Source organism: Falco rusticolus, chromosome 4 (genome assembly GCF_015220075.1).
Source record: "Falco rusticolus isolate bFalRus1 chromosome 4, bFalRus1.pri, whole genome shotgun sequence".
NCBI lineage: Eukaryota > Metazoa > Chordata > Aves > Falconiformes > Falconidae > Falco > Falco rusticolus.
The window spans coordinates 80,657,508-80,679,908 of NC_051190.1; the positions used below are offsets into that span (position 1 = coordinate 80,657,508).

A 22,401-nucleotide genomic window follows, 5' to 3' on the forward strand; every position below is an offset into this window, starting at 1 on the left:
CCCCTAAAAATTATTTGCTACAAAACAAAGATAATTTCCAAGGGCAGCACAGAGCGCAGTGAGGTAGGTGTGAAAAACTAAGGCTTGCTGTGACTTGTAGCTAGGATAAATGGGTTTGACAGTGCCAAGGGCATGCTTCTCTGAAGGAGCTAGGCAGGTTCCTGCAGTGTCCAGTCCCATCACATGGATCATTCACAAGGCTTGAAAAGCAGCGCGAGCCCTGCTGGTTTGGTACCTGCTCCTTTCCCAGAGCCAGCAAGAATAGGATCTGACATCACAACTCTGGAAAAGCAAAAACTGCTATGGCTGCACTCATAACATTTGTGGTTTTTCTTGTTCCCTTGCTTTTGGTTATACATGAGGTCTAGTCATGCTAAGGAGAAGTTTGTTTTGTATACAGAGGAGTGGAGGAACAGTGAGAGTGAGGGTGATGCTGGAGGAAGGGTTATTTCTTTTGTGGAATACAAACTCCAGGTATTTGTTAGGGATTAAACAATTGTTTAATCATGTAGATTGTACACAGTTTTACTCAAATTCTGAGAGTTCATAATCTATGAATTGCATGTAACTGTTACAGTCCACTCTGACCTGTTCACTAGCAAGAAAAAGCACAATATGAATAATACTTTAATGAAGTCATATTAGGCCAAATTATCCATGGCGTTGGGAATATGTAAGCCAAAGTAATATCTTTTATTATCTAAATTGAGACAGTTAAAAAAATGGACAAGTTTCTAGGGTATTTTGTGAAATAAATACTTGAAATTAATTTCAGTCCCAGGGCAGAGTTATTGAACAGTCATGTACAAGGGAAAATGAATGCATTGAGAGGGGGTGAGGACAATGGAAATTGTACCAGTTCCCAGTGTAAAGACTCAGCTGTGCAGGCAGACACAGAGGACTTACATTTTCATGAGAATACAAAGACTTGAGAAAGCTAATGGGCAGAAAATAGCAGAACTACTAGCTGTAGTTACTGCCTGTAGTTGTATTGGCTACTCAAATGAACAGACAACTTTCTCGGACTGCTTTGAAACTATGGGTCAAATTTACCCCTCAGGAAGACAAATGCGCTTCTTCACTGGAATGGTTTTGGATATATGCAGGTGTCAGCAAGAATGCAGTTTGGGCCTTGCCATTTTGAACAGTGTGAGTTTACAGGATACGAACTCAAAAGATTCCAGGGCAAAAATACTATACAGCCTTGTGTGCCTTTCACAGCAATCTGAGGAGTGGCAGGTTATAAATCATCAAAGTGTTTAATTAAAATTTATGATGGGCTATGAATGTAGATACAAAGTACAAACCCCTTGCCCTGTAGGGAGCCAGTTTCAAGCTGTCCTGTTTTTCTAATTACAGAATGTGTCTCCTTCGTTGAGGACAGTCCTTTTACTTGAAGCAAATTTGCATTTAAAGGACTCAGTTATGCAACCTGTACTCAGTCAAAGCATGTGTGTCCTGGATTTCAGTACAGCTTAGCTGCTTTGCACCATCTGAGCATCTGACCCAGTGTTTTCCCCAGGTCTAGGTAGAAAATCAGCAGGGGTTTTGCCCAAGAACAGCCGAGGCTGGTAAGGACTCTTCAGCAGCATTGTGAGTTACCCATAACGTTCTCCAAACTGCAGTTTTCAATCTAGGCTACGTGAAGCCAGGTGCTTAAATGACAGGGAATTGAATAGGAGCTGCAGGTGGCACGTACATCTGGAAGTCAGGCTTTTAATTAATTCTCTAAATAGGAGAATGCATTAGAAATTTTACTTCAGAAAATGTTCAGGTGTATCATACTGCATGGCATGAACTAAATCGTTTATAAACGGCTCTAATAATAGGTGGTTGCAAACCTAATTTCTTATGCTAGCAAAGATGCTTCCATACTAGGTATTTTAGTGAATTTCTAAAATCATAGTCAATTTTTGGAAGTGCTTGCAATTAAATTATAACCTGTCTCATTTGCATTCTTATGGGTGAGAAAACCCCTTGTCTTTGTTGTTTTCTTCTTCAGCAGCTGTAACACTTTCAAGGTTACAGCGTTAGTCAGTTATAATGTTATAATTACATGTTAGAATATTAATGGCATTTGTAATGTCTTTTTTCTTTCTGTGCTAGACCAAGAAATCTATTGATGAAAAACCACTATAATTTTCAGTTATTAAATGAGCATAATTAAGAAGGTAAGGCCAAAGAAAGGAATTGTTAGCAGTTATCTTCACATGGAGTTGTTGGCAGTTATTGCCATGTACTTTCTAGCAACAGGGATATTTAATGGAGAAGAACTGAAAGGGCAGAGTTTCCTAGCTGTGTAAAAAGCTCAGAGAGATGCTTTTGCTGGAATCAAGCATCTCCCCAAGACAAATACACCTTGAAAGGAATTCATTTCCGTGCCCCCACTGCTAGGTCTGCCTCATCCCAACTCCTGTGCAGAGCAACTCCCAAGGGATCTCTGCTCAAGGTTGCCTTTGAATTTTCTTTAATGAAAGTTCTGCAGTGCGGGAAGGGCTCAGGGAGGAAACCTTTGTAGGTTTTTTGCAGAGAAATCTGCATATGCAGATTGCTGTTCCCTATCCAGGCTATATAACACTGGAGTAAAAGTCCTCTCACATCTTGGCAAGGGTGAAGAACAACTGTATAGAAGAAACTTCTCCACATGTTGTGGGATCAGTTCAGTATTTCCACCACCACCAAGTGTGTAACATTGAAGAAATATGTAAATACAATTATTGTATTTACTGCAAAGCAGGTTGTTAGGGCCAGGTCTTTTGCTTACGTAAGTGTCTGAGAGTTTGATGCTATCTGGCTTTACCTGTAAAAATAAGAGGTAGGTAAGTTAAGATGGATTTAAATACTGCAGTAATCAGTGCTGCAACTTCCAATTTTTTAGAGCTGTAAATCATAGCCCCTTTGTTGAACATTTTGGATCCTTTACACAAAATTTACATTAAAAAAAGCAGGAGGAAATTATTTTCAAAGAGCTAAGCAGGATATATCTCTTAGACAACCAGGTGAAAGAAACATTCAGACAGGATCCGCTGGCATACCTGATGTTGGGCTGTATTGGACTGGAAATGCTGAGCTTGTGAATACAGCCAGTGGTGCACTGGGGACATATGTCATGCCCTGAGTAGCTTTTTCCACCTTCCCTTTTCATGGACTGAGTGCTGAAACACCTTGTTGTGGCTCCCTCTGCTCACCCTGATGTTGGTATGTATCACAGCTGCCTGCTCCTCCTTCCAGCAGCTACGCATCCCCTGGGAACACTGTTTCTCTAGCAGGGTCGCTGGCTGCCAGTCACGTCCAGTTCAAGCTTCACAGAATATTTGCCATACTCCTCTTTATACTCCAATATTGATATGGTCCAGCCTGCCACAGCCTTGGGACCAGCCTGTGTGGTGGCACTGCAAATGCCCTGCTGCAAAGTGGAGGCACTTAAGGAATGAAAAGCTGGGAGTTTTGTGGATTTTAGCAGATAAATATTTTTTGTGTCTGAGGCTCCCTGTTGGCATTAGTTACTGATTTATTTCCATTATTTTCCAACACTTAATGTGCTGTCATGCAGCACGTAAGTTTTTTTTATCCACAAGGTTTTCAAAGAGATCTGCAAAGCTACAAAGACTTCAGTGTGTGCCTAACTTTATGTCCCAGTAAAGCAGAAAAAACAGGCATCTCAAGCACACGTTCAAGTCTGCAGGATTCGGGGCTCATTTTTAATACTTCTGCTGGTATCACAGGAGGATGCAACAAAGGAGTAAGATTCAGGTAGAAAGGATTAGCATAGATGCAAAAAAGATGTAGAGGTGATTACTTACTGCATTTTTAATTATGCTTCAGGTAAGCAGGTCACTGAACAGCTCAATTCTCAATGTTCAGCGGCATTAATGGTTACAAAAAGACTGCTTTTTGCATAGTTTCTGCCATTCACCCTCCCAGTTTCTTTAGTACGGGATCACTGATCATCTTGGAGGCATCCTAAATGCCAGACATTTGAAGATAATGTAGGCTGGGGGTTTCAACTCATTTCATGCACACCCAGCCTCAGTGTAAATAGCTAGCTTAGATACTGCCAGCTGTGCAGTCCCAGCAGGACAGAAGGTAGCTTGTTTTACCTTGGAGGCAAACTATGGAAAAACATTGAATTTGTACTCTCAAGACTGGTGTAGATTCTTTTTTTGTGAACATGTTATCCATGGCCTGTTTCACAGAGTGGAAAATTAATGTTAGAACTTTGTTATCATACCAGTAAAAGCTTTATATTCAGATTATCCCAGACAGATAAGCGAAGTTGCAAATACTGTATAAAAAGCTGTGCCAAAGACGAATGTCCTATTTTTAGGAAGTTAAGCATAGAGATATGAATAAAATTATGATTTTAATTTGAAATTCCTGAGACAACAGAAACTGGCTGAAATCTTAGGCCATAATTTATGCATAAAAAGTGCCATGAGCAACTGATGCCTTTTTATTTGATAGCAATCTGAATGCATACAGATCAGATTTAGACCTTAATACCCGAAAGTCCTTTTGATAAATGAAATACTAAACCCCCAAAAATTAACAGCGTGCCAGAACTATTTGTTATCATACAACAACCCTTTGTCTGCTTCTCAGTACATTATGGCTGTTTCCATCTTATTTTCAATCTCTGTTCAGGCAGGTGGGAGGTCTTCTGCTCAAGGCGAGTGTGTAATGGCATCTGTCGTTGCTCGAATTGCTAGTGAGAGGCAATTTCAGGCAGAAATCTTGCTGGCTACCTGGGAGCAGTTTAGTGACAAGATATGTTCATCCCCTCACCTCTCTGCTGGACTTTTTCCTTTTACTGGCTACTAGAGTAGATATTTGAGTCAATATTTATTTTAGAGAGAGAGTCCTTGTATTTTTCTGTGCTTTGAAGGTTAATAAAAATCTAAGCCTTTATCTATCAATGAGTTTGTGTGGTGAACATAGTTAAGACCTATTGTCTTGCATGGAGGGTTTATTCTCTGTCATAGCCTACACGTGTACTGGAGTTTATGGGAGCAGGATGTACTTGCTTGTGTTAGAGCATGCAAGAAAGTAAATTATAAGCTACTAATCTTGATTGTTTTCCAGAAGTATTAAGTAATAAAACGCCAGGCCCACAAGACAGCTTTAAGTTATGTAAGTGTCTTGCTTTTCTTTCTCTTGCTCTTAGCATATAAAGAGAGGAGTGTGAGTATTTTTGACATCAGATGCTTGGGATCAGGGCCACAACAAATAGTTCAGTTTCAGACTGAGGAACCTAACCCAAACTGTGTATAGTAAGACGAAACACAAACACAGTGCTAGTGTTAGTGTATACAAGTTAAGTGAAAAAACTGGTTTTCTCTCTTAATTAACCTTCACTTGACATGCTCTTCAAGTGGTGTTTTCCTAGTTGGATTTTCAGCCTCACTGAACTCTTTCAACTTCTTGCTCCCATTAAATCAATATCAACTATTCAGTGATGCAGAGCTGGCTTCTCCAGTTTTGAAGACAATGTTTGATACATTTCTTCTTCTGATGAGTTTATTTTAAATTATTTACCTTGTCACGTTCCTACAGATTTAGAAACCTTTTGTTTGTGATGTCTTTTATTCTTTTTTAAGGGAAATGGAGTAGAATTTCACTTGTCATTAAAAACTTTGGCTCTGTTTTCTGCAATTCTCTGAAGGGGTGTAGATATTTACAAAGAGCTTGTGCATGTAAGAATGTGAAAGAGGGTTATGGTTTTGCAGACAGGATGAGCTACATTGTGTTTACCACAAGAGTGAACTTGGACAGTTGTAGGGGAACCGATGTGCTTTTGGTTTCCACTATGATATTCTTGCACTAACCTATGAGTGTCAATGCAAAGGTTTAATACAACTTAAAAAACCAAACCTTTTTAAATTAATGCTAATCAACTTTGTTATACTTCCCATAGACAAGATCTAAAGGTATGGAGTTAATGAATAGTTTTTCTAAAGCAACACTAACTCAACAGTCTGATGCTGTCATTGAGAGGTAAACTGGCATTAGGCTATAGCCGTGTGAAGCAAGGTAGGCTCTGCTGTAGCCTGCTGTGGGCATGTGTTATTCTGAAATAGCTGTGAAGCAGCTTGAAGCTGTGAAGTCTTGAGGCGTTAAGCAGCCTCACATATATGGTAAGGTTAGGGTGTGCACACAAGAGGTCATTGCAGAATAGCATCACTACACCTGTGTGCACCTTCACTGAGGCCAGAGCTGCTTGTGCTTTTCTCCAGGACTCTGGTAAACCTGCATGCAGCAAGCAATGATGGGAGAGGATAAGCATCATTCTGGGGTGGAGCAACAGAGAGTGAGGGGTGGTTTGACACCGTAATCTGTCAGTGGCAGATAGGGTGAAGTGATAGGACGAAGTCTCTGTGGTTTGGAAACCAGCAGCTGCAATGAAAGATGCTAAGCCCAAAAAATGAAGAAGCTGGGAAATGGGTGTGTTTTCAGGGCCCCTAATCATTCTTGAGATTATTTCTACTGCAGTAAAGAACAAAAATCGTAATAATGATTTTAAAAGTGGTTTCAAAACCTGCATGTACCTGTGTATGTATGAGAGGTGTGGTTTGAAGTTGCTAGTATGGTTGGACAGCTGGGGAAAAGTGTGGTGAGGCTGTTTTCCATTCCCAAGAGAGCACTGCTATTTTCAGGTGTGTAGGTGGATTTGTGGGTCTGAATTCTTGGCAGATTTGTGAGTCAGGGTCTTGAACTTTAGAGCAGCCTGGGAGAGCCAGCCTAGGGCTGTCAGTACACTGGGTCATAAGATGTAAAGACCCAGTGGAGCAGCCTGACTGTATAGGGAGAATTATATGAGCAAAGTCCTGTGTATATAGCTACCACAGGATTTGTGTGAAGCTAAGAGTATATGTAGGTAAGAATCACAAGACTCAATGTTCTTTAAACTATGTGTTGATTTAGTCATTTTATTGGAGAAATTTGCTGAAAAGCTTTGGGAACCTTTGACTATAGTCTCAGCTGGCATGATTTGCTTTCTTTTTGGTGCATCATGTCTGTATAAAGGTGAGGTGCCTTGAGAGCTGCAGCTCAGCCAGCCATATGCTTAGATAACAATATAACCTAATTCCAGCATAGCAGTTAGCTGTTGTTCAATACACACTTCATAATCTTATTGATAAAACTATCAGTTGTCATAACATCCAGGCATATGTGTGGCTGCATGTGGACTCAGCTGTGCCATGGGACTTTGCCTTAGAAGGAGGAAAGAGAACTTCTCTGGAAGGTGTTTCTCTGGGACAGAACTTAACAGTTTTTTCAGCATAAATTGCTTTCTGTTTAAGCACAGAATTTTTCCTTTGGTGATTTGTCTCATCCTCCAGTCTAGAAAATAAAATGGCTGAAATTAACGCATGTTGGGAATGACTTAAGTTGTTCTAGCAATACAGAAGTGTACTGGCTACATGTATTTCATATATTGAGTATATATAGTGCACACTGAATCTCTTCACAATTGGTGTCATTGCATGCCTTAGGTAATTTTAAACTTGTATCATCTTCTATTTTTGATACTAACATACACAGCTATACACACCCACTAGTGATTCAGCTCAAGGTTTATTCTAACAGCTGTGTTGGCTGCACAGCCCTCCTCACAAGTCCTGGGTTTTCTTACCTGGTGGGAGGAGAAGCACATCTTGTTCCTTCTTAACAAGGGTCAGCAAAATACCAGGATCTACAAGCAACTGTGACTTCAAATGCAGGAGAAGGAGGAACCCTCAGGACCCTTCTTTGTTTATTTTGGGGCTCATCTGAAAAACTGCAAAATAATTACAAAAATGAGTAATGTTCCTTTTCTGCTCGCCAGTGCTGAAGTACAGAGCTAGCTTTGGCCAGAGGAGCTACTGTGCAAGCTGCTGTTTAGAGAATTGTGAATGGATTTCCCCAGAATCACCAGAACGTCTCTGCCCTTTCCAGGGCTGTTCATCTCATACCTGTAACTGCATCTGCACAAGGGAGGTTTTGACCCCTGTCTCTGTGCCAGTACTGAAGAACTGAGATTTTCTAAGATAAGACTTAGGGACTGTGACAGTAATTCTCTGTCTAGTTCAGAAAAGCATTTCTACATGCAGTTTCAAGACACTAACGGGTCAGACCAGCAGTCTAAACTGTGCTGGGGCCAATTTTAAAGCCCAGTTTTTAAATTATAGAGGCTGCTTGGTTTAATTGCCACCGGAGAGGAGCGCTTAGACTGCTGTGATTAGAGGGGCTGCTTCTGTCAAGATGCATTTACAAACACCAACAGGTACTGCTTCGCTTTGTTTAAAAATATTTAGAGTAGCACTTTCATAGCTGTAAAAATTATATATATAATTTTAAGAGCAATTTATTTTATATCACTTTAAGCAACTTACAACAAAGCTGCAGAATAATTGTGGTGCCACAGGTATCCTATATGCATGGCAAGGGAAAACACTGACAATAACTATCGGGAATCACTGTGTATGTGTGTGTGGTGGTGGGGTTCGTGTATTTTTTTTCTGGAAATACCTAATTAGGCAGAGAACTAGTGAGTATGGACTTCTGGAAGTTTTATTAACAAGACTCTTTTACCCTCTTGTTACTGAAAGTCAAATGTAATAAAACCCTCAAACCTATTCTACATCTGTTCAGGTAAAGAAGCGTGCCTGTTACTTGGCAGTTTTCTGACCCTTGCAAAGGCAACATTATTCTTGGTGTTCTATAGCTTGCGTGTAGGCTGCTGGTTAGCATGAAAACCTGGGAAGGGAAACATTTTCAGAAACCATGTGCTGATATGCCAAATATACCCACTGGTTTTAGCCATTCACCAGCACGGTGGAACTCTGCTATGAACATGTAGTCCTGCTTGTCCTATACATTGGTAAATCTGCAGCCATTGTGGCATAAATTCAGGAGATGCTGGGTGATAACTACTGAAGAGCTACGACTAACATCTTTCTTAAACACACAAGGTGTTACTTTTTTGTCTTCAGTGAGTACAAGTAAAATATTTTAGCATAAACTGTAACAATCACACTTAACAAGGCGTGCTTGTTTTTTTCCCCTTTTCTATTTTACTGGTTTTACCAGGTCAGGAAATTCCAGACAGCAGATTTATATTAAATATTTAGGCTGTATTTGTTTTCCAATTTCTTTCCAGCTGTATCCTTTGTTAGGCTTCCCTGTTTTCAAATATTTACAGTGTTTTTGCATGTGACTCCATGTTATATGCAAATGCACTGTGTCAATGGGAAGGCAGGCACTGCCCTTTGTGCTTGATATTAATATGTACTCAAATGCACTAATTACTACTACCTTCACTCTGGGACATAGTTACATAGAAATCCATAACATAATGGATGTAACTTTGGATTTAGTCATGTATGAATAATTAAGAAAAGGTCATTAAGAAAGGGTAACTAAGATCTAAAAATGACTATCTGACCATAACATACTCTTGATGAACCTCTGTAAATTTCTCATAGTGATAGTTGTTATGACTTTACCAATGGTGGAAAACTACTATGATGTAAAACAACTACAGCAGTAAAATTGATACTCCGGTGGTAGAGGAAGAAAATGTTTTTGTCACCCCATAATTTTTTTTAAGACCTTGGCTAATTTTTCCTCTTTAAAATGGGTTTAAGAATCTAATTGTTAAGATTTTTTAACTCATAATCCGGTATTTTATATTGCCAATTTAAATATTTTAAAAGATAATTTCAACTCATATATTTCACTTTGTCTGCTTTAATCTTAGTATTGTTTAACATTTTAAGAGTAGTGTTAATCCAAAAATTCTAAGATGTGCTTGCTGACAGTTTAGAAGTTACTAAAAAAAGGGAGGAAAAGGGGAAGACAGACATAAACACACACATAGAACAGGATTACATAAACTTTTCTGTTCTGTGTATTTGTGTGTCTGTGTGTCTTTTGAAGTTTTTCTGTATATATAATTTCCTATCCTAGTCTATAGATGACCAGCAAGTTGGCTTGCAGGAAAGACAGCACACAGATCTAAAGCTGCTGTGGATCTGACAGTTATTTAAAATTACCAATATGTTTGTGAACAAGTCAACCCATGAGTTTGGTTTTAGATTGGATTATATGCAAAGATGGTCCCAATCTGATTGATTACGGGGACAAAACACTTCAGTTTTAAGTATTTATACTGCAGAACCTACTCTCTCTGCATTGAATTTGTTATTCACTTGTACAGGTCTTAGGTAGCAAGCCAGCGCTTCCCGACAGTGATGATGGTGATGATGAGCTGGCTGATATTACAAACAGGAGAAGCGCTAAACTATATATGGTAAGTCGTTTATATTTTTTTTGGTTAGGTACACTCAACAGTATTCATACACGTAGTGCCCTCATATATGGAGTTCTGGCTTCAGTTACAGAACTGCAGTTGTGATAGTTGATTTGCAGCCTATGGACAAGTTTCTCAAAGGACATCAATCAAGACAGCCCAGGTAATTTGAGGAAAAAAAACCTGACTAGTTATATTTACTTAGGAAACAAGTTAAGCATGGCCTGTGAACACTCAGTGCAGGTCAAAGAATAATTGACTGGTCTTGCATTAAACTATTATTTCCTGTCTTCTTGATTTTAACAGTGAGAGTTTTAGTAGCCATATATGATTTAGTTATTCTTAGTAGAGTTTGAAAGAGGGATAGTGATGTTATATTTTATATATAAATCCAAAAAAAATTGAATGCAAAACTCCTTTCTTTTGCCCTTTTCCTCCTTCCTCACCTGCAATGGCTTAATGCTGACTAGGACAGCACGACTGCCAGAAAATTACCTATAAACAAACTGGATTAAATATTTACTCTATTTAAATCATTAGGAGTTTTATTATTCTATTCAGTGAAATTATGATTTTTCCTCATGTTGTACTAGGTACACTGCTCTTTCCTAGAAAAGGCATGGAATTTATTCTTCATATTCAACAATACAGTATCTTATCTATATACAAGGCTATACAACTATTTCTTTTTGTGAAATAAACCCCCAAACTTTTTCCAGGCCTGTATTTTCTCTCTTCAGTCCCCATCTTCTCCCCCTTCTTTCATATTCTCCCACTTGAGAAGAGAGTATTTGGAAAAGGGAGATATTTTAAATGAAATGTAGAAAAGACACTATCCTCCCCTCTCCCAACAAAAAAAGATTATTTTCCTCTGAAGACTGCAATAATACTTTTTGACAAGCTGTCATTAGCATTGAGATCTGGACCTTCCTCTTCAGCACTTTGTGCTCTGGCTCATGCAGTAAGATTGCCTTGTGTGACAGAAAAGAATCTTTCACTGGCATACCATGCACTGTCTTCCCTTCCCAATAGTCACTTAACAAGAAGGGTTTGGTCAACAAGCGGCAGCACTCTGACAGCACTAAGTGCTACTGGATTTCCATGTGTGTGACCTTTTAGGTGCCATTTAGAGTAGCTTCGAAGCTTCTGGGAAGTGTGAGAGAAGGTGAGTCACTCCCTCCATAGCTCCTGCATCCCACAGACCACAGCAGGATGGAACCACCTCTCTGCCTGTTTCGTGATCCTTCCCCTACCCATGTATGTTATTGGGGTTTACAAGAAGCCTGTGTGAGGTGATCGTTGTTGCAAGGCCATTTTTAGTCCTGTGTTAAGGTGTTAAGGTGCCATTAATCATTCCATTTTGGCCAAAAAATCTGGCACATATTTATCTTTGTAGCAGGCTTTTGAAGGGAGGGGAGAAGAAAAAGAAAGCCTGCATGTATGATCAGGACTATTATAGTAAGACAGTACTAGAGAAAACAAAAGTGCTGGCAGTGAGTTTTGGAATCCTGAGAACTCTCAGAAAATTCTGTGGATATCTAATAAGTTCCTCTAAGTACACAGGTCCTGCTAACAATAGCCCTGTTAGCTAAATTTAAATGTGCTACAATATAACTGTGAGTGTCAAAAGTCAAGAGCCGGGTCTACGGTGAGCCCTCACAGTAGGTATAACAGTTGATTTTTATTTGTATGTGCAGTGGTGACTTTCCTCTTGTGTTTCCATAATATGCAAAACAAGATACAGATACAATGATGTATTTAAAATTAATATTTAATTCTGAAAGGAAAGAAAGACTGCTAGAGAAGTTTTTGCAATAGTAATAATTTATTTTCAGTAGTATTAACTGGTCTTTTCAGTCACGCAGGAGTGAATTTTAAAAGGTTTTAAAGGTCTATATGATCTGACAGTGGTGCTAGAGGTTACAAAGCAGATTGTGCAACAGATCTTATATTACAGTTTCCAACTAAAGAACTGTAGGTATTTCACTTGTTAATATCAGTGTAGTACTATTCTATTATAATTACAAATCCTCATGTTCAGCATGTGTATGTACCTTTGGCTTCCGTGAGGGTTGCTTGGTAGCAGAAGATGTCACCTAGGGACTCCACTAGTTCAGCTGAGCATACAGGAGGGGCTGAAAAAAATATGGATTTTTAACTCTGAGGTGTTCACTGAATGAGCAATCGAATTGAAAGTGGAAGAGAAACTCATATATTTTAAGAAGTTGTGATACAGGGATCCAGCACACTCTCTAAAATTAACACTACATCTCCCTCTGTTGGATGTGAAATGAAATGAAACAAAAACATCAGCCTACCTTACTTTCCAGCAGCATACAAATTTCATATAGTCATTTATATAGAAATGGGCGCTGATTTTTGTAGTAATTTTTGGAGCAGAAATTAATTTTGTTACAAAAGCCAGAGCTGATCTAAATTTGAAATGATACCTTTCTTAGGTGTCAGATGCAAGTGGATCCATGAAAGTGTCTGTGGTAGCAGAGGAAAACCCCTTCTCCATGGCTATGCTTTCGTCTGAGGAGTGCTTCATTTTGGACAACGGTGCTGCAAGGAAGATCTTTGTGTGGAAAGGTAAGAGATCATTTCTGTTGCAAATGCAGAAGCTATGCAGACATATCTAAGGAGTTGACACAACCACCTCAGTTCACTAGCAAGAATTTAATACTGGCTGGACGCAGTACCCTGCACACAGTTCTTCCGTGGTGTGGTCAGTGGACAAGGATTGCTCACTTGGTTCTGGCGATTTTTAAGGTATCTGTAAGTCCGAGTGCTTAAATGCTTATCTAAATGGCAATTACAAAACAAACATGAAGAATTCTACAAGTTCTGTATATTGTCATCAAATCCATATCTTCTGCGACAGAATCTAGACGCTGAAGGTTTGATAATGGGTAGATATTATATTTCCATACATTGCTCCACAGAGGTGTGAAACTGAAAGGTGTATCTCCCACATATTAACTAAAAGCATAACCTTGCAAATACTTTGATCCTTCTTTTTTCCTTATGAATATTTCTCTGTGGTATCACCAGTGCTTGTAGGAGTGTCTGCAATTGCTTTGACTGAATATTTCCCAGGAAAAGACTACTACTGGGGAATTATGCCTGGACACCTTATAGCTGTTGTGGTGCTGCCATTGCATCCAATGCTAAATATCCTCCCGTTTTTGTCTGAGGCAGTGTATTAATTATTCTGTGGCATTTGCAATACTTTTCACCATGTGCAATAGCAAATAATTAATCTATGCAGCTGTCAAACTGCTGAACTCAGTCCAGGAAGCACTGTAAGCATTTTGCTTGAAACTTCATTTTCAGTTAGGGAAACATTTTGGGAGCTTTGTGCTCAGATGGCCTAAGGTCTGCCTGACCCCCTGATTCCTGGTTTTCACTCTCTACCTGACAGCTCCTGGAAGAAGCAAGCCAATAGGATCTGGCATAAAATACATAAAATACAATTTAGGCTCTTTGAATGTGGCCCTATCATTGTTCCTTCTAGATCCTCACTTTGCTACTGCTGGTAACAATAATGTGTTGAAAAACCCCATTAGACTGTGATTGTCACCCTTGCACTGGGAGGCTGCAGTTATTGTCTCTGCTGGAAATCCTTAGACCACTAAGCTGAGGAGTGTGAATTACTTTGCTAATAGTCTCATTCGAAATGGAATACAATGAATAGCTTATCAGCACATCTTATTAGACTAAGAGGTCTTTGGAGTGTAGTCATTGACAGCCAGCTGGGACACAAACCTGATACAGTGTCATCCCACAGAGACTTTCAGAGATGTCTAACACTGAGCAAGACTGAACAAGGAGCGATAGGTGGGGAAGAGTGGTGGTAAATTGCACAGCCTAGCCAGATGAAATGGGAGTTTCTTTTACTAGGACTGTGATGCTCCCTGAAGAAGTGAAGGCAGTTCTGGAGAGCAGCTTTATTCACCACGTTGCAGCCCAGCAAAGGAAGTTCAGAGAAAAGAGCCAGGGTGTTCTTGTACCTCGAACCAAAGTAGATATTAAGAATGGCATACACAAAGCAAAAAACAGTGCTCCCTTTTCAATTACTTTAACTGTTTTCAGAGCCACTGAGGTACTGTTTTGGCCGTTCAGCTTTGTGTGGATCTTGTTCATGCTATGTCCAGCATTTGTGGTTGTTCAAGACTGAGAAAATATTGAAGAGAACCTAGCTCAAGGACATCTGTGTTTTGCAGGATCTGTGAGCTCATTGCCCTTTCGCATGTATTGTTATCCTTCTGTTTTAACCAGGCAAAGATGCTAACCCACAAGAGAGAAAGGCTGCCATGAAGAATGCTGAACAATTCATACAGCAGATGAATTATCCTGCCAACACACAGGTGTGATCTGTTTATGAGGTGATACTAGACGAGCGTGAGCTCTGTTAAAGACTTTGCTCTTAAATCAGCAAAAAAATATTTTTAAGGGCTTACAAGACAAAAGGGCAATATTTGACTAATATATAATTCAGAAAAGTTTCTGTTCGAGTAACTGTCAGTTTTGTTTTCCTACATTTCATGTGTCTTCTTCATTTTAGATTCAAGTCCTTCCTGAAGGAGGTGAAACGCCAATTTTTAAACAGTTTTTCAAAGACTGGAGGGATAAAGATCAAAGTGATGGCTTTGGCAAAGTGTATGTCACAGAGACAGTGGCTAAAATTGAGCAGATTGAATTTGATGCTACCAGGTTACATGAGTCTCCACAAATGGCTGCCCAGCATAACATGGTAGATGATGGTTCAGGAAAAGTAGAGGTAATTTTTGTGTTGTTTTAAATTGTATTCCACCTACCTAATGTATTCTGTTATTTGTAAGGGGATAAGCTGCTACTCTATGTTTTGCCATTTACACTGTTGTGCAGAGTAACACCACGTTAGTGGCAGTGTTACTTCTACCACCAGAAAAGGTACTTCAAAGTAGAAAGTGAATCTCTTTGTTGCTGGGTCATGTTTTTTTGGTGCTTATGAAAGATGTTGTACCAGTCTTCAACAGAAATCAAACAGCAGAAGTATTTCCCCTTCTGCTCAATACCTTTTAAAGATAGAGTTTAAATGTGATTCTTAGGGAACACAACTTTTAGCTTGTACCAGCTTGAAATCTGGAATGGGAGGGCATGCTCTTGGAGTGAGAAATTCATTCTGTGTCTTTATCTATGCATCCAGTCTGCTTTCTAGAGGATGTCCCTAGTGTGTGTCTCGGGTAGTCTTAGTAGGTTTTACAGAGAAAAAGATGACTGTACAGCCTTTCTAGATCTATCCATAACCTACTGCAGGAATATCTTTGGACTACACAGGACTGGTTTGGCATTGTACCAACACAGCCTGTTGAATACAGGTCTGCATGTCGAGATTCTGGAAGAAAAAGAAGGGATAAATACCTGTGGTCTCATTGGTATATTTTCTAGGTTTCGAATCTCATACTTGGGCTGGTCTGTAGGCTTGAGCCAAAGCAACTTAGATCTGAAGCATTTTTTGCTGTACATTTTAGTATATTTTTGGAGAGCAGTTGTTAACTGAACTGAGCTGTAGTGAATCAAGTAGGAAGAAATTTGCATGACTCTGTTATTTGACTGCAGTGTGCCTCTCCCAAATTATATGATAGTTCTACGATGAATCATGATGTTGTGCCGTTCATGTCATATTGTCATCTTAAAATGTTAAGAAATTAAGTTCAACATAGCATTATGAGGTGATCACATGGCATTAAAGTACCAAGACCAAAAAAAATGTACTGCAGTGGCTTGTTGATGGTCATTATTCAGTCATTCAGTGGGTGTAGGGTGTATCTATCTGCTTCATGAAGAATCCTTCCTGGTCTTATTCCATAACACCCGGGAACAAAAACAAAGGTCACTCAAGGGATGACACAGTAAAAACTCTCCTTGAAGAGTTGTAGGATGAAGTTCAGCATTCTCCAGTGATTTCTCTGTTTCCCCAGATCTGGCGTGTGGAAAGCAGTGGCAGAGTTCCTGTGGAACCTGAGACATACGGACAGTTCTATGGTGGTGACTGCTACATTATCCTCTACACTTACCCAAAAGGGAAGATCATCTACACATGGTATGTTTGGTCGGCTTTGCACAGACCTCCAGCTGTGGATATTATTTTATGCTGACTTTATGGCCTTTTGAGCAGAACTACATGTAAATGCAAGATTGTTTACTGTGTTTGTCATGCAGTATATGCTGTAGATCATTTTCAAACTGTACTTAACCATTGTATTTCTCCTTGTCTTCCTCAGGCAAGGAGCCAGTGCTACAAAAGATGAATTGACAGCATCTGCATTTCTGACTGTTAAGCTGGATGATTCACTGAACGGTCAGGCCGTGCAGGTTAGTGTCTTTTGGATAAAATTCCACAGAGCATCAATATATGCAAATTTCAATGAGAGCTGAAAGGAAGGAGGAGGTAGTCTTTGAAGACTGGGAGTATCAACTGCTCATGGTCTGTATCGAGCCAAGCACCAATGGGCTCCTTTTAAAGCCACCAGAGATTTCCCATTTGAATCCTCCTTTCTGAATGTAGGTGTCCAAAAGAACACAGATATGATGGAACCTGAAACTGCCTTTTATTTCCTTTGAATTTCACTGTCTAAAAATCAGGTTTTAGTCCTGCCTAGCCTTACAGACACTCCGTACATGGTCAGTGGAGACTGATCATCCCAGGGCAACTTGCTCTGAAGCAGGTGTCTGACAGAGCCATAGCCCTGTGGGAGCTCTCCTGTCTCCTTTTGATTATGGAAGAAGCTGTGATGTTTAGCCCAGACAAGACACCTGACTTTTAGACGTCCAAAACTGGGAGACAGGAAAGCCACATGACAGCCAGAAGGGGAGAGCCTGCTGGAACCGTGCAACAAGGTCTGGCTTGTCCCTGCCTTAGTGAGGAATGTCACTTGGGTTTTCCCATCCTGTGGTGCTTGCAGCTCCATGAAAGCAGGAGATACAACCTCACTTGCAAAAATGGGGTGTGCAAGGGCAAGGTGCAGGACATTGGCAACTAAAAGGTATGAGGAGATAAATTAGTTTTAGTATGACTCGCGTGTGAGTTCTCATCACTAGTGAGGAGTGCTGGGTAGGTAGAGAGGTGAGAGGTCTCTTTTCACAGAATAGCTAGAGCTGTAAGATGACAAGAGACAGGCAGAGATTTTCTAAGCAGTAGGAGATAATTCTGTGATTCTCATTTCTTAATTACCAAAGTAAAGGACTTCCCCCACCCACCAAGGTACGGTTAATTTAGATGGCAGACCATACTTTTAGCCATTAATCAGTTATGATTTATGATTGAAATTATATTAAGGAAGGATTAGAATGCTTCTAGGTAATTACTGCCTGAAATATTCCTAATACGTGTTCTGCATTTGGACAAAGTCCAGCACAATATGGTCCCGCCTCACATCCAAGGCCGGTACTAATACTACAGTAATAATAATATTACTAACAACTGCAATAGTACGTGCCTAAAAAGTCTTTTTATGAAAACTGAAGGAGATCCATCTCACTGCAGTGGACATGATACAAGTACTTTTAGCCTGCAGTGAGTTTAGGAATATATATATATGTGTGTATATATATGTATCTATACATATATACGTGCGTATATATGCATGTAGGCATTTGTATGCGTGTACGTGGCTACCTGGAATACATGGTATGTGCCGAATGTCTGTATCGCCGTTGTTGGCAAGGTTTAAACGTACTAATTTTTGTCACTAGATGGCACTACAGTACAAATAACTACTGAGAAGCCGGTCCCCTATTTGTTTTGCAGGAATTTGTTTCCCTCAGCAGGGTGTTTGTTCGATTTGTTGTATTTTTACTGGGTGGTTTGTGATTTTTTTTATTATTATTATTATTATTGGTTTTATTTTTGGCATTTGTAAAATCCTGCCGCAGTTTGGCACCTACAAGTACACGCGTCCTAGGGCATCCTTTTCAGGCAACTGTACCAGTTTATCCAGTGGTGAGATAAGCAAAAGCACCTGCTCCTGCTACCCAGTGCTGCCCCGGCCCTGCAGCCCGGCTGCCTCCGCCCCGGCTCCCAGCAGCCCCAGGTCTCGTCGGGCAGGGCTAAAGTATGTCGCATTCCCTATTTTTCCTTTTCTTTCTGGGACCAAAAGGCGGGGAGCCACAGCCCTGCACCTTGGCAGGTGGTACTGTTATAAAGAATAAATGGTTGTATACAAGTAAATTGTATCATACGTTAACCTAAAAGTAGTCGTTCTTCATAGCTCAGTGGTTTTGGGGGGATTGGAGTAAGATCTTTTGCATCTGTAATGGAAGTTCATTTTTGTCATCCATATTATCCTCTGCAAGATAGATTTGTGCTCATTTTTTTCATCCTTCTGCAGATAAAATACACATAGAAATAACAAACAGGGTAAACAACCATTCTCTTCTGCTTAAATACAGGGCACTTAAAATTACGAAGGTGTTTTTTCAGGGGAATTAAGTCATTCTATAAAACTCTGTGAAATGACAGTTCTTTTGAAAAAGCAATTACCTTATTACAGTAGATAGCAGCCATTTTAATCAGCTAAACATTATGTTAGAAGTTTGGATCTTGCCTTTGTATTGGCATGATTGACAAAAAAATCTCACAAATGCTCTAACTTTAATGTGTCTGGAACTGTATTTTTAGATCTTCTCAGCTTGTGACTTCTCATTCATGCTAACATACTTAACATTATTGGCTAACATCCCCTATGCTACTCAACAATGGCCAAAAATAACTACCTGTGTCCTTTTGTTTCTTTTATTGCATTTCTATATGTATATACAGATCCGAGTCAGCCAAGGCAAAGAGCCCGCACATTTACTGAGCCTGTTCAAAAACAAACCACTTATTGTCTACAAGGATGGGACATCCAAAAAGGAAGGTCAGAAACCTCCTCCGCTCACACGACTCTTCCAAATCCGCAGGAACTTGGCAGCCACTACAAGGATTGCGGAGGTAAGGTCACCTCCTAAGTAAACCAACTTTTCCCCATGGGAAATGGTATAGCTGCCACAAGCCTCTCCGACTAATCTTGTTGGGTAGTCACATCGGGTGGGAATTCAGAACTCCAAATCAAATCTGCTTTTTGTGACCAACCCATCTCATAAATCAAAGAGAATATGCTCTAACTATGTGCAACCAATCTACATTTTTCAGAGGCAACTGTATGAAAACACGTAGCCAATAGTCACCTGACAAAGAATTGACAAGGAATCAGCAACCCTTATGAGATAGTCTTTCCTACTGCCAAACAGTCCCAAGTTTTGCCCCTCAAGTCAGTTTGCTGTCTCAGGTTGAGTTCTTTAAATTATATCAGTATAAATCTAGGAGAAAAAAAATGAAGAAAAAAGCATAGCTGATTAACATCTATCTACATATTTTATATAAACATGGAAAATAGTAATCACATTATTTGAAAATATAAATAAAACAATTTCTTTTTTGATCTAGGTTGATGTTGATGCCATGTCACTAAACTCTAATGATGTCTTTGTTCTGAAACTGCCAAACAACTCTGGCTACACCTGGATAGGAAAAGGAGCAAACAAAGAAGAGGAACGAGGAGCTCAGTACATTGCCAGCATTCTTAAATGCCAGACTGCTAAGATTAATGAAGGCCAGGAACCTGGTTAGTATGAGGCCAGGTGGTTGCTAATAGGCAGCTGAGAATATACAGCACTGCATGGAAATACAGCCTAAATGGTTTTTGTGATCATACAGATTTTGTAGACAGAAGCATATGTTCACTCTCCCTTTGAAAATCCAACCTGGCATTTACTATGGAGATCCGTGCAGAACTGGCTGATACACAAGCAGTGCAATGCCCTGAAAGTCTGTAGGACAGTAGCAGGAGCTGCAGAGGAGTGTGGTCCTTTCTTTACTCTGAGTGCATAGGAGGGGAGGGAAACATAAAGCATTGCTCTTTCTAGGTCTGCAAGTTACATTTTTATTTTTATTTTGACAAACTGCAGGAAGAACTGTAAGAAAATGCACTGATCTATGAGAAAGCAAAGATACTATTTAGGGATTCTTGAAACAGTATCTAACAAGCTAAAACATCAAATGTTAAATCCACTGCTGAATAAATTATATATTTTATATTTCAGAGGAATTCTGGAAAACACTTGGAGGTAAAAAAAAATATCAGACTTCATCACAACTCTTGACAAAGGCTGAAGATCATCCGCCTCGCCTGTATGGTTGTTCTAATAAGACTGGCAGATTTATTGTGAGTATGTGAGGGATACTTTTGTCTGTTTACTTATATAGTTTCTGGTATATTTAGCCTTGGGAATCAACAGACATTAAATTAATTTGGAGATCTGGCTTAGTTAGCCATGCTTGGCAAGAGCTAGAGAGTTGACTTTTGGTGCTTTAAATCAATCCAAATGCAAAGGACAGACAGAAGAATTAATACTGCAGAAGTTTGAATGCAAAGCCTGCTCCAGCCCGGGACTAGAAGTCTGGAAATGCAAAAAGATAAGACATTTTCTCAGTCAAAAGCAATTGTGTTCTTGCAGAGCATTGCCAGATTGCTCTCATTTTGCTGAGAAAGTGCAGGTCAGTGCCTTGCCCCTTACATGTTTGATAGTGGTGGTGTGGAAAAGAAATGTCATTTGCCAAAAATCCCTGGCAGTCTGAAATTTTCCATAGAGATTTAAGACATGTAATTATGCCTCTAAGGTATTGGCCTGTGCTCAAGGAGGTAGGAAGACCTATTTCCTTAGCAGAAATACCTAGAGCTGTGCACTGGGTATTAAGCCTGTGATTCAGGCTTAATTACTTACCGTATTCTGGGAGGGCAACACTGTGTCACTTTGGCAAGGATGTACTAATTTTTACGTAGGGGACATAGTTGGCTAGCATCTCCGCAGTCTTCTTAAGGCACAGCCTATTCATTTGGAGAAGGATAAAACAAATAGGATCCTTTAATAAGGACTTTAAAATCTTATGAGAGCAGTAAAATGTATTCTTCTAACAAGCTTCTAAAACACTCCTGTGAAATACAGTAATAGGAACCAACTTCTCTATAACAGTCTGCTGGGAGCTATGGACTTTGGATTTTGTTTTCCATTCTCTCCAAATTCTGTGAAATCCCCTCTTTCCTGTAGCATTTCTCTAGTAACAGAATGTCCACCATTAGAGCTTACCAGAAGAGGTAGGTCAGATCACTGACTTTCTGGCCAGCCTAACACAGGGTGGGGAAAAGGAATTTCTTTTAAACAATCCACTTACTGTCCCTTTAGCACTCCTGCACGACCAAGCACAGCAAAACCCTTGACAGTCCTTTAAAAGTTGAGGGCTGACCACTAGCTACATTATTCTCTCTCCTTCTCATTCAGAGTGAGATTAAATTGCTTTCCTATCTGCACATGTGTGGAAGAAGCAAGCAGTCTGCTTTTCCTTCAGGGACCAATCCTTGGTGGCTTAGTCAAGTGTAATGTCCCATTGTCAAGTGACTGGAAGTCTTGCTTGGGTGTGTATTTCGTCATTGAGCTCACCCGCTGCAAACCAAAGCAGTTTCTTTTCCTTATTAATGAACATAAGCTGCACAAATGTATCAGCTGATATCAGCTGATTGATTTAGTTTGGTTGGTACAAGGTGCTCTATGGAGATTTCTCTGTCCGCTTCTGGCAGACCTCAGACCCAGCTTTACAACAGTCATAATTACAGTGTAAACCTCTGCCTCTCCTGAGGGTAGCCTATGGGCTGTGACAGACTGAAAGCCAACTTTCTAGGACATGCAATTCTGTGATTTCTTTCCTTACAGTGAAACACCCTTGACAGTTCAGGGTTTGACCTTTTAGGAGCAAAAAGAATTGCACACCAGCTTCTGCACTTAATATTTTAAAAATACCTTGGGCCTGTGAAAAATCAGATGTCTTGATAAATCATTAAAAACCAAAAAAACCCCAAACCATAATATGCTTTTTAGATTGAGGAGGTCCCAGGAGAATTCACTCAGGATGATTTGGCCGAAGATGATGTCATGTTGCTGGATGCTTGGGAGCAGGTAAGCTGTGTACTTGACCACTGCTTTCTGTAGTAACAAGGACAATTTGTTCTTAACCACTTAGATCATAAGAT

The 22,401-nt window shown here is 39.8% G+C and overlaps 1 protein-coding gene across 1 annotated transcript in view; it reads left to right on the forward strand.

Annotated features, from left to right (window-relative positions):
• Positions 1-22,401, forward strand: part of SCIN (scinderin) — a 50,473-nt gene that overhangs the window by 24,156 nt on the left and 3,916 nt on the right. Inside the window, exons 5-14 of the mRNA XM_037386932.1 lie at positions 10,199-10,291; positions 12,751-12,883; positions 14,573-14,661; positions 14,859-15,074; positions 16,258-16,379; positions 16,561-16,651; positions 19,098-19,268; positions 19,764-19,941; positions 20,420-20,541; positions 22,250-22,327. Coding sequence (XP_037242829.1) covers positions 10,199-10,291; positions 12,751-12,883; positions 14,573-14,661; positions 14,859-15,074; positions 16,258-16,379; positions 16,561-16,651; positions 19,098-19,268; positions 19,764-19,941; positions 20,420-20,541; positions 22,250-22,327 — 1,293 coding nt within the window. The remainder of the gene's footprint in view (positions 1-10,198; positions 10,292-12,750; positions 12,884-14,572; positions 14,662-14,858; positions 15,075-16,257; positions 16,380-16,560; positions 16,652-19,097; positions 19,269-19,763; positions 19,942-20,419; positions 20,542-22,249; positions 22,328-22,401) is intronic.